Genomic DNA, 12,181 nt, shown 5'->3' with positions numbered 1-12,181 from the left:
GCTTCTCTCATATTTGTCTTGCACAAACGGCAGTAATCGTTCGGTGCCATTGTTTTCCTATTTTTGTTTTGCCTTCTCTTTCTCTTTCCTTCTCTTCTTCGCCTCTTCGTCGCTCTAACTACGTCACCGGGTACAACTGCCATGATTGGCCATGGGCTACGTATACGCCAAATGATAGACATTCGCAACGTCCAATAAACGGCCGTTGACAATCGTAAACCACACCTCCCCTACGAGAAATTCAATAGGCGGATTCCAGACCATATTTCACTTGTGATATGGTCTGGTGTTAACCAGACTAGTCCAAACCTGTTCCAGCATGACAATGCCCCTGTGCACAAAGCAAACTCCAGGAAAACACGGTGTGCCAAGGTTGGAGTGGAAGAACTCGAGTGTCCTGCACAGAGCCCTGACCTCAACCCCACTGTACACTTTTGGGATGAACTGGATCACTGTTTGCCCTCCAGACCTCCTTCACCCAACAACAATGTCCAACTTCACTAAAACTCTCGTGGCTGAATGAGCACAAATCCCCACAGCCACACTCCAAAATCTAGTGGAAAGTCTTCCCAGAAGAGTTGAGGTTATTATAACAGCAAAGGAACGGGATGTTCAACAAACACACGTGGGTGTGAAGGTTAGGTGTTCACCAACTTCTGACTATATGGTGTATCTTTATTCCTCACTAAACATGACAGACACAAAATAGCTTCATGTTTTAGTCCCATAGCTAACATTAATCCATGGATTAAAGAAAAAAATATATATATTTGACTGAAAATTTACAGGGGTGGGGTTATGGGTGGATTTCGATGAAATTCTGAGAATGGTTAACTTAGAACTGATAACTTTATTATCAATTAATTAATGGACTAATATATTCAATTTATTGTTGAGTGATTCTTCACTATTGTTCGTTTTTGAGATAAAAGCACAGACACGTATTTTCTGTGCACAGTCACAATCAGCCATAGATGGACTGACCTCCGCTGAGGTGAGACTTGCTCCTGGTAAAGAAGAGGTGTGCTGAAGACCCCTTACATTGGCCTTGTGGCTGGCTTCCAGTTGATGGCACGACAGCACTTTCTTTCCATTGCTTCCGTATATTATTTTTTTGTGGCAAACCACACAAATGCAAGCGCCTGGAATGTTTAGTTTTTTGCACCATGAACTAAATGGCTTTCCGTTTTCACCCATTTCGTACAGCCAAGCCCACCTCCACTTGTTTTTTACACCTTTATCGATGGCAGACACTTCTTCATGTAAAGCGCATCCATGCTGCCGAAACCGAAAGCAGAATGACATGCTCCTCTATGCTCGACGTCAATATAGAAAAAAGTTTGGATCTTCGCTTAAATTAAAATTGGGGTTTGACCTTACTTTGTGTTGAATACGACTTCAAAAACAATTCAAGATTTTATTAAGAGAAATATTGTGGCCAACACGAGTGTTAAGTTACCTAAAAGATCGGGTGAAGTTGGCTGCTATCTACTTTGCGTTTGTTCTCATTTTCCTCCATCATTTCATAGGCCACAAACAGATGTTTTGACATAATTTAACTTAGTAGGCTATGATTATTATTTAACCGTAGTCTTCTAGACATTTTGACTGTTTGAACGCTGGTGTATGATTTTCAGGGAATAAAGTTCAGCGCATGTCGGAACATCATTGCGCTCGCAGCCTCCAACTCCTCAAACGTCCTTTAAATTGTGATATAACGTAGGCTATAAGGCACGGTTCTAACATACCTTACACACTGGCCTAACGTAAATAATAATTGTTGGGGCGTCTGCTGATTTGTTAGCTATAAATTTAGGTCTAATTACTTCTGACAGTCTGCAAGCATTGCACCGTTGGGTCTTCAAGTCTGGCTGAAGCAGAGGAGCGGGCTTTCCGGGGTTTATTTTTTCTTTTTTTTTTTTTTAACATGCTCTATTTCTATATGTCCAAGTTTGAACTGAGTCATTTTGGCAAGATTTAATTTAATACAAAACAGAAATGGTCAGACACAAGCACGCCAAGCACATGGGAATGTATTTTGCCAATTTTGACAGCGCATGTTTTTTTAATGCCGCACCGTAGACAGCGAACGTTTAAACATGATCAAACATAGGAAATGAACGACACAAAGCATGGCTCAAAAACAAAAAAGTTAAATAAACCCTGCTGATAGTTGATGGTGTTGCAACACATCAGTGTTATAACCCAATCTCTACCCAACCACCCATCATTTTAATTCTCCTCGGATCAGCACCGACCTCACATTTGGCCTTGGGAGAGTTGTTGACGGAAATCCGTCACACGACGGAAAACTTTAATCCATGCATTAATCAAGCTAAAACAGAAACTCATTAAGTAACAAAATCATAACTAAAGCAAACATTTTTTTTTGGAATGATGACTAAAAACAACATAAAATTAAAAAAAAAAACCCTAACTTATTTAAAGTTTAGATTTTTTAAAAGATGGTAAATGGTCAGACAACTTCAAGTCTCCAGTAGAGGGAGCTGATAAGTTCTCTACACAAAGAGCTCCTTTCCAATTAGGCTGCTGATTGATTAATTTACTTTATTGATCCCAAGCTGGGAAATTGTTGTTACGGCAGCAAGTTATCAGACATGCCAAAAAAAAAAAAAACCCTGTACAACATAAAATAGAACTTAAAAAAAAAAAATCCCAAGAACAAGCCGACTATACAATATAAAGATAAAAAGGTAACAAAAAAAAATATAGATCCATCTATATATGTGATCTTTTTGTTGCATCAAAGAGTTGCAAGTGCATTATGGGAAATAATAATAATCAGACTCGGCACATGCAGCAGTGAGGGTACGCTGTTCAAATCCTGTTCCTATTACAGGTGGGGAAAAAAAAAAAACCTACGATTGCAACTCTACTCTAAAATGCTGCGTTACCCAGTGTGAAAGTAATTATTACACTCAAGTTGCTTACTAGTAGCTTTTCTACCAGCGCACAAATAATATTATAAACTTGTGAACTTCATAATGCTTTAAGAAGATACGTGACCCTATAAAATACAGTGATGATCGGTTTTTCTGATGTAAAAAAAATGAGACCACGATAAATAATTTCAAAACTTTTCCCATCTTTAATGTGACCTATAACCTGTACAATTCAGCTGAAAAACAAACAAATCGGTTGGGGGGGAAAACATTAAAAAAACGTACAATAAACTGGTTGCATAAGTGTGCACACCCTTTAACTAATACTTTGTTGAAGCACCTTTTGATTTAATTACAGCATTCAGTCTTTTTGGGTTCACACCTGCCATCAATGAAAATGACTCTGATTAACCCCAAATAAAGCCCAGACATTTACTCAGTTGCATCCTCCAGCAACTCCAGGGTTCACAGAGAGCTTACAAAGCAGCAAAGCGATCTCATTGTTGAAAGGTATCAGTCAGGAGAAGGGTACAAAAAAAAAAATGTCCACGGCATTAGATATACCATGGAGCACAGTGAAGACAGTCATCAAGAAGTGGAGAAAATATGGGACAACAGTGACATTACTGAGAAATGGACATCCCTCCAAAATTGATGAAAAGACAAGATGAAAACTGGTCAGGGAGGCTGAAGGAGCTGCAGGAATTTCTGGCAAGTACTGGTTGTGTACTACATGTGACAACAATCTCCCATATTCTCCATATGTCTGGACTATGAGGTAGGGTCAGAGAAAAACATCCAGGCCTGGCTAAGTTTTGCAAAAAAAAAGTGTGTGTGTCTATATATATATATATATATATATATATATATATATATATATATATATATATTAGTGCTGTCAAAAATGTCGCGTTATTAACGCGTTAACTTGACTCAATTTTAACGGCGATAATTTTTTTTTATCGCGAGATTAACGCTCTGTGGCATGATGTAGGTTTTTCATAAGCTTTTGAAACTGCCAGGAACTTGGAACATAGACTTGGCTTAGAAAACTGATAGCAGCTAGACTGTAATGCCACGCCCCGCACAGCCAGAGTCCTCTGCCCCCCCCAAAGAACCAGCGCGGGCAGGGCGCGCTAGTAGAGATGGGATTTATGGCTCTTTGATGGGATCCGCATCTTTGTGATCCGTTCTTTGAAAAGAGCCGTTCAAAAAACTGGCTCATCTGGCTCTTTTTAAATATTTATTCAGTTTTAAGAAGACAGCGTCTAAAGAAGCCAGATCCCTCTGAACTGTAAGCTCAATGCTATCCCAGAAATCCTTCCTGTAATATGCAAATTTGGCCGCCTCTGATTGGACAGCGCGACGCATCAACAGGCAGAAAGTGTAAAAGTACAAAATGTGTTAAGTGAGCTGAAACAGTAAAGATCAGATTCAATGCAATATTTATCAACGAACAACTTAAACTTAATATAATAGTGTACTTTATATTATAATCAAGCATGTCAAGCCTACCGTCACTGTGTAACCTGTCTCTCTGAGTTGTAGACTAACTCAAGCAGTAGATCACTTCACTCATGGTTCTTTTGCCAGCCCCGGTGTTCGGCTTAGGTTTCACTTTGCAGTGGCTGTATCAAGACGTGTTATGCTTTGCAATACAAAGCAAGCCCATTCACGTTTTTATGCTGATAAGAGAATTACAATGGTTTTTCATGTGACAAAAATGTGCGATTAAATTGCGATTAATCGCGAGTTAACTATGACAGTCGCGACATTAATCGCGATTAAATATTTTAATCGCTTGACAGCACTAATATATAAATTCTCCCAAAAGCATGTGGGAAAATGTCTTATGGTCTGATGAAACCAAGGCTGAACTTTTTGGCCACAATTCCAAAAGGTATGTTTGGCGCAAAAACAACACTGCGCATCACCAAAAGAGCACCATACCCACGGTGAAGCATGGTGGTGGCAGCATCATATTTTGGGGTTGTTTTTCTTCAGCTGGACAAGGACTTTAGGCAAGGTGGAGGGAATTATGAACAGTTTTAAATACCAGTCAATTTTGGCCCAAAACCTTCAGGTATCTGCTAGAAAGCTGAAGATGAAGAGGAATGTCATCTTTCAGCACAACGATGATCCCAAAAAAGTTTTGGAATGGCCCAGCCAGAGCCCAGACCTAAATCTAATTGAAAATCTGTGGGGTGACCTGAAGAGGGCTGTGCACAAGAGACGCCCTCGCAATCTGACAGATTCGGAGCGCTTTTGCAAGGAAGAGTGGGCAAATATTGCCAAATCTAGATGTGGCAGGCTGATAGACTCCGACCCAAAAAGACTGAATGCTGTAATTAAATCAAAAGGTGCTTCAACAAAGTATTGCCAGCTTATTGTACATTTTTTATTTTTTCCCCCTAACGGAATTGTTTATTTTTCAATTGAATTGTACAGGTTATAGGTCACATTCAAGGTGGGAAAAGTTTCTAAGTTATTTATCGTGGTCTCATTTTTTTTTTTTTACATCAGAAAACCCTATCATTTTAACGGGGTGTGTACACTTTTTATATCCACTGTACATGCCCTGAAAATATTGTGATTATATTATTTATCGCTGATATTATCACACACGATAATCAACAGATGCATTAGGATCAGCTGCTGTAATCTTCAGTAGAACATGATCGAAAGAGCTCCAGCCAATCACACACACTGCAGAGTAGATCACCACAGGTTACCCACAGTTACTAAAGTTTAGGGCATGCAGCCCATGATTAAGAGGAGCTGCACGTTTGAGAAATTATTCCTATGCAGAATTTATAATGTGGAAGTTAAAAGGTTTTCTGAACTACAATGGAAATCCACACAGAGAGAGAGAGAGAGAGAGAGAGAGAGAGAGAGAGAGAGTGTGTCAGACTCACATTGCAGCTATGGTTGATGAAGCGAGCGAAGTTTCCACACTTGGTAGCATCGATGATGGTGTCGTGATCAACACGGAACATGTAGCTGCTGCCGATGCCTTCCTCCTCGTAACGCTTCTCCCTCATGTCCGCAATCACCTACACACACGCACAGAGTTCTTTTATACACCTCTACCACCGACACACACACACTTCCACTAATCCCTATACCTGAACCCTAAACCAAATCCTGAACCTCAGTCCCCATACTTTTAAAGGAATGAATGAATGAATGAATGAATGAATGAATAGAAATCACAATCGCATAATTATTACAAATCCTTACATTACATTACATTAATGGCATTTAACAGACGCTCTTATCCAGAGGTTAGGTGCCTTGCTCGAGGGCACTTCAGCCATTCCTGCTAGTCCAGGGAAGTGAACTGGCAACCTTTTGGTCCCAAAGCTGCTTCTCTAACCATTAGGCCATGGCTTCCCCAGTCATTCTCTGAATAACAGCATCTCAGAATTCTAAGAAAATTCAGAGCAAAAATGGTGTAGTTTGCACATTTTTTGGTTTTTACCTGTCTGATGTTCTGTCCGACGTACTCAATAACCATCTCGTCAGCAGCGATGGGTTCCATAGCAAACAGACCCCAGTCATGGATTTGACTCTTACAGAATCGGATCTTCTTCTTACGGAACTGAGGAGGAAATGAGAAAAGAAAAAAAGGGTTAAAAAGTGCATACAGAATTGAATTGTGTGTGTGGGGAGTGAACTCTCACCTTGAGTTGGTTGAATTTGAGCAAGTCGCTGTCACAGCTGAATGAGGACAGCAGGCGGCGCTGTTCAGACCGTCTCTCTGAGCCTGCTCGGGTCGAGGCGTGAGGCTGAGCCGGGATCATCCGACCCTGGGCAACAGAAATCGGAAAAGTCATTGACACACACTAATGCCGTTTAAAATAAATGAATCGGTCGGTAACTAATGCAGTGAATTTTACAAGTCGATCAACTCACCTGCATGTCTTTATCAGGCTCGTCTGACTGTAACCTAGTGCTGTTCAGGTATTTCAGTTTGTCCTTTTTGTCGATTTTGTAGTAACCCTCGCTACGTGCACAGCCAGTCACGTGATCCCGCATTCCATCCTCACGCCTCTTTTTCTTGCCCCCAGGCAGACTGCCACTGCTGGTAGGTGCAGGAAGTACAGTTAAAGAAACAACTAGTTACAGGAAGTGTGGTTTCTGTCTACCCTGTGCAATAACTTCAGAAATGCAACACAAAAATATCACAAAACCACATTTTCCATTTATTTAAGGCTGATGGAAACGGTTTTCAAATAAAAATAACGACACACCGCTGTTGAATGGAAAGATTACACTACAGGTTATTAGTATGCTGAAGTGTTTAGCAGTAAAGGATATGAGGGTGAGGAACCCAGAGTGTGTCGTTGAGCCAGTCGTGGGCGTTATCCTGCTGCAACATTTTATCATAGGTGATTTTGAGATAGCGTACATCCTCCTCATCAATGCCTTCGTTCCAGATGTCATACAGGATGGTCATCTCCTCAAACTCAGACCGTGGGAGGAAAGTGCGCCGCGGCGGTGACCTCACGGGCAGGTGCATGGAGAGGAGGAGCTCCTCCCAGCTCCGCCTCTGACCCCGTGTTTTCTGTAGTGGCTCTTCAAAGAGAACGGTCTGCTCCATATCATGCACTTCCACTTTCATGTCCTTCTTAATTTCCTCATGTTTCTTTTCCACCTTTTCCTCCTTCTCCTTCTGAGCCAATGCTGCGGAGCCATCTGCCCCTCGAAGCACTCCTGGTATTGCTTCACATTCAGGTAACAGGTTCTTCACTGGGAGATCTGGAGGAAGCACCATCATTGCCTCAGGAGGTTCTTGGGCATCCTCAGGTTCAACAACGGCGGGCTTTCTGGGTCGGCCCGGTTTCTTCTTTGCGGAAGCAGAATCATCGGGCACGGAAAGTTCTATGAGTGGAACGTGCTGATTAATTGGCACAGTAGCAGCATCTAAACAGGTAGGTGGAACAAGAGGAAGCGGGGAATAGGAACACGACGTGGCACTGCCAGGTTCTTTGAACACTGGCTTTTCAGATGAGGACTTTCTGTGAAGAGGAAGAGAGGCAGGGGAGTCTGGGAAAACCGGGGTAAAGTTCAGATCCCGGCCAGGTGTAGGAGGGACGCCTGCGCTGAGCAATGGGTAAGGGAACGGGCTACTGAGTGACAAGCTGCTTCCTGTGGGCGGGGCTTCACTAGGCGTGCTAGGTGTAGCAGGTATGGTAGGTGTCGTAGGTGCCGTTTCGCTGCTCTGCGATTTGCTGAAACGGCGGGGAAGGTCACGGCCCGGTGTGCGAGGAACGTCCTCATCGCTCGAGAGGCGTGGGGTTGGAAGGATAGAATGAGCAGCGGGGAGGGGCAGGTGAATGGTGGGTGTATCTGCCTCTGAAGGGGCAGAAACATCACGACCTGGAGTTCTAGGCACTTCCTCTTCCTCTGCATGGGGCGGGGTTGGGGGCCTTAGAGTCCTCACGGCCTCCAGGTGGGGTTCCGTTTTGCTTACGTCCACGTCAACGTCCAACTCTTCTGCTGAAAATGTGAAATCGAACAAATCTGGATTTAATATGTGTAGATTTGTGGAAAATAAGGCAAAGCAAAATGCTCTTTACAAACCGGTGGCCTAGCTAACAAAAACGACTAGCTAGCTCACTGATCTTAACTAGACAGAAACCTGCTAACACAAGCCAACACGTACGTACATATTTAAATAGAGGGTATGGTAATTATTATTATTATTATTATTATTATTATTATTATTAATCCCAAGACCCTTCAGGTTTGAGTGTCTGGTAAAATGTGAATGAAATGATAACCTTTGCTTCCTTTAGGTGACAGCCGCTGCAGATTGTCCTGAGCGGCAGTGACGGCACTCGCTGCCTCCTCTGCCTCAAGCGATTCCACCTCACACTCCTCTTCCACAGGAGCAACAGGTGTACTGGGAGCCTTCATCTCTGTATCCTCCTCTTCATCAGAGGACGACGACGATGAGGACGAGGAAGATGACGACGACGACGGCACTACTTCTTTATCTTCATCGTCCGTGTCCATGGCAATCTCGTGTGCTTTTTTCTCCTCCTCCTCCTCTTCCTCCTCTTTCTCATCCGAGCTGGATTCATAGTCGGAGGAGCTGTCACTCTCAGAGGAGTCGGACTGAGAGGATGATGATGACCTGCCGGATTCTGATCAGAGACGCAAGAATGAAGCACCTTTAGCTAATACAGTGTCTTTTAACAGCATATAAGCTAGCACTTAATAAAATGTCCCTCAGCCGTTTCCAGCGTTAGCCCTAATGTATCATGATATATTATGGAGAACACACTCACTGGGGGGGGGACGGACACACACACACTGTATAAACACACAAAATAACGATTATCAAGAATCCTCTTTGGAATAATTTGTGTTCTGAGATTTGGGAAAATGCAAAAGTAGATCATTTTGGGTAAAGATAATTAGAAATAACAGGCGAAATGAATTCTATATTAAGACTCTCGCTCTGTACCTTCATCAGACGAGTCAGAAGAACTGCTCTCGCTCTCAGACTCGCTCACATCTTCATCGTCATCTTCCTTATCCTTTTCTGCCTCCTGCAAAATCCACATCAGACACAGAGAGAAACACAGGCATGAGTTGTGTCCCAATCCACATAGTACAGTACAAACAGAATGTCGCCTATGTAGTACAGTAATATGCAGCCTGAGTATTGTTACTGTTAGGAGTATCAATTCTTTTGTTTTTGCTATACATTGAAGAGATTTTGGGTTTCAAATGAAAAGATGTAAAACCCAAAAAGACAGTCCATGTTATTAGCTCATCCGGCCGACAGGCGATGAGCTTACGCCATCATGTGTTGTCCGTCATCGTCCACATTTCACGAAAATCACTTCTTCTCTCTCAATTCACCATTTTTATTCTTTTTGGCAGTAGGGTAGGTCTGCCTGGGGTGCATATAGCTTCTACCCAACTTTGCATAATTGAACTTATGGACTAATTAAGCCTTAATGAGCAGTTCAACAAAAATCACCTTGCCGTTTTGGATTCTTTCTGGCAAATAGGTCGGTATTCCGAGGGTGTATATAGCTTCTATATAGTGTATATAGCTTGCAACATTTATTGCGCAAGGTGGCCCACTTTAGATTGTTCCTTCTGGACTAGACAGGGTCGGAGTGAGCTATGCCATCATTGAAGGTCTCGTTGTATTATGGCCCTTTTCCACTACCCTTTTTCAGCTCACTTCAGCTCGCTTCAGCTCACTTCAGCCTGACACGGCTCGCGTTTCGACTACCAAAAAACAGCACAACTCAGCTCGCTTCAGCCCTGCTTAGCCCCTAAAACTCGCACCGTTTTGGAGTGGGGCTGAAGCGAGCCAAAGCGAGCCGAGTGAGGCTGGGGGCGTGAGCAGACACTCCCCTGTGCACTGATTGGTGAGGAGGAGTGTCCTCACATGCCCACACACGCCCCGCGAGCACGCTGGGATCTGTAAACACCGCAAACCCGGAAGAAGAATAATTACGAATTACGAGAATTTCTGAAGCCTTATGCGCCTCGCCTCATCTATACGCTCTTGCCAGTATCTGTTGGCGTTGTCGGTGACAACAAGCCACAGCACCAAGACCAGCAACACTAACGACTCCATGTCCTCCATGTTTATTGTTTACTATTCGGGTCGTGAGACTACCGCTTAAAAGCTCACTGATGTCACTGTTTGCGCTGCTTAACGACATCACGTGACGTCCACCCACTTTCGCTAACTCCACCCAATGTGTCCACCCACTTCCAGCCAGCACGGTTCAGCGCGGTTGTAGTCGAAATGCAACTCCAACAGCCCCGCTCAGCTCGACTCAGCACGGCACGGCTCAGCCGCGTTTGTAGTGGAAAAGCGGCATTAGCTATGCCCAATGCATGTGCAATGGCTCTGATCAAAGTCCCCCTTTTCTTAGCTTCAAAATAGTTTAATTGTCTCCCATAAACAGCTCTCTGGTGTTCAGGTTGGTTTAGCCTTTTTAACAACAAATGCTGTCTTCACAGGCGAAACCCGGGGCTCAAACCAAGAATAGATATTCATAGCTATTAATTGTCTGAACAATCAATCAAATCTAACACGGCACACCAGGGCAACACGAAACACAGGCCAGTCACATGTTCCAGTATTTTCGATCGCTTGAAAAACAGGTGGCTTCAAATAAAAAGATGCCACGTTCCAAGTTGTTTAACATGTCTAGATGTCAAGATCAGGAAAATCAAGCTGAGACCCTGACCTATTGTCTCATTCGTCTTTTGATCTCAAACGTCTTCAGTGTATAGCATAAACGATAGAACTGGCCCTGCGGTTCCAATACTTTTGGAAGGGCAAGTGGTTTGGGACATATGACTGAATATAGCGCTACTATATATAAAATGTGGCGTATTATGTTTCTAAACAGACTTTTTACTCCGAAGGTTCCAACCTTGCTAGTGGACAGTCTCTCGGAGACATCTTCATCGGCCTCATCCTCTTGCTCAGACACAGATGACTCCTCCCTGCCTGTCTCCTCCTCTTCCTCGTCCTCTTCCTCCTCTCCTTCACTGTCCAGCTCCACAGGACGGGCGTGCCTTCGCTTGGTGGAGGATGCGTCATCCACTCGGGTGCTGTCTGAGGGGGCGTCTACTCTCTCCGACTCTAAAAACACACACTTCGTCAGCGCATGCTGAACACCTCCGACATTATTAACAGGTAAATCTTCAACTGTCCAGTTTCAGTGAGCCTGCGCCCACTGTAGCCTCAGATAGCAACTAGGTGTTTCTGCCTGCAGAACTGCTGTTCACTGGCTGTTTTGTATTTTTTTTTTAACCATTCTGTGTAAACTCTAGACAGTTTGTGTTTGTGAAAATCCCAGGAGATTTCAGTTTCTGAAATACACACAAAAAAACCAGCTCATCTGGGAACAATAATGGGTGTATATTAATGTTTATAGGAATATGAAGGGGGCGGCACGGTGGTGTAGTGGTTAGCGCTGTCGCCTCACAGCAAGAAGGTCCGGGTTCGATTCCCGTGGCCGGCGAGGGCCTTTCTGTGCGGAGTTTCCATGTTCTCCCCGTGTCCGCATGGGTTTCCTCCGGGTGCTCCGGTTTCCCCCACAGTCCAAAGACATGCAGGTTAGGTTAACTGGTGACTCTAAATTGACCGTAGGTGTGAATGTGAGTGTGAATGTTGTCTGTGTCTATGTGTCAGCCCTGTGATGACCTGGCGACTTGTCCAGGGTGTACCCCGCCTTTCGCCCGTAGTCAGCTGGGATAGGCTCCAGCTTGCCTGCGACCCTGTAGAA

At 43.6% G+C, this 12,181-nt stretch overlaps 1 protein-coding gene across 3 annotated transcripts in view; it reads right to left on the bottom strand.

Moving 5' to 3' along the window:
- Nucleotides 1-12,181, bottom strand: part of setd1ba (SET domain containing 1B, histone lysine methyltransferase a) — a 42,740-nt gene that overhangs the window by 3,285 nt on the left and 27,274 nt on the right. For 2 of the 3 annotated variants that reach the window (XM_060908637.1, XM_060908638.1), the window contains 8 exons: nucleotides 11,324-11,535; nucleotides 9,379-9,463; nucleotides 8,690-9,055; nucleotides 7,225-8,405; nucleotides 6,819-6,995; nucleotides 6,587-6,712; nucleotides 6,385-6,504; nucleotides 5,819-5,956 (listed from right to left, as the gene is read on the bottom strand). In XM_060908637.1, the coding sequence (XP_060764620.1) occupies nucleotides 5,819-5,956; nucleotides 6,385-6,504; nucleotides 6,587-6,712; nucleotides 6,819-6,995; nucleotides 7,225-8,405; nucleotides 8,690-9,055; nucleotides 9,379-9,463; nucleotides 11,324-11,535 (2,405 nt within the window). The remainder of the gene's footprint in view (nucleotides 1-5,818; nucleotides 5,957-6,384; nucleotides 6,505-6,586; nucleotides 6,713-6,818; nucleotides 6,996-7,224; nucleotides 8,406-8,689; nucleotides 9,056-9,378; nucleotides 9,464-11,323; nucleotides 11,536-12,181) is intronic. The other variant, XM_060908639.1, reaches the window with a different exon arrangement.

The sequence above is a fragment of the Neoarius graeffei genome, chromosome 25 (genome assembly GCF_027579695.1).
Source record: "Neoarius graeffei isolate fNeoGra1 chromosome 25, fNeoGra1.pri, whole genome shotgun sequence".
Classification (NCBI taxonomy): Eukaryota; Metazoa; Chordata; class Actinopteri; order Siluriformes; family Ariidae; genus Neoarius; species Neoarius graeffei.
The sequence above is the reverse complement of the archived record's forward strand: the minus strand, read 5'-3'. Positions and strand labels throughout refer to the sequence as shown.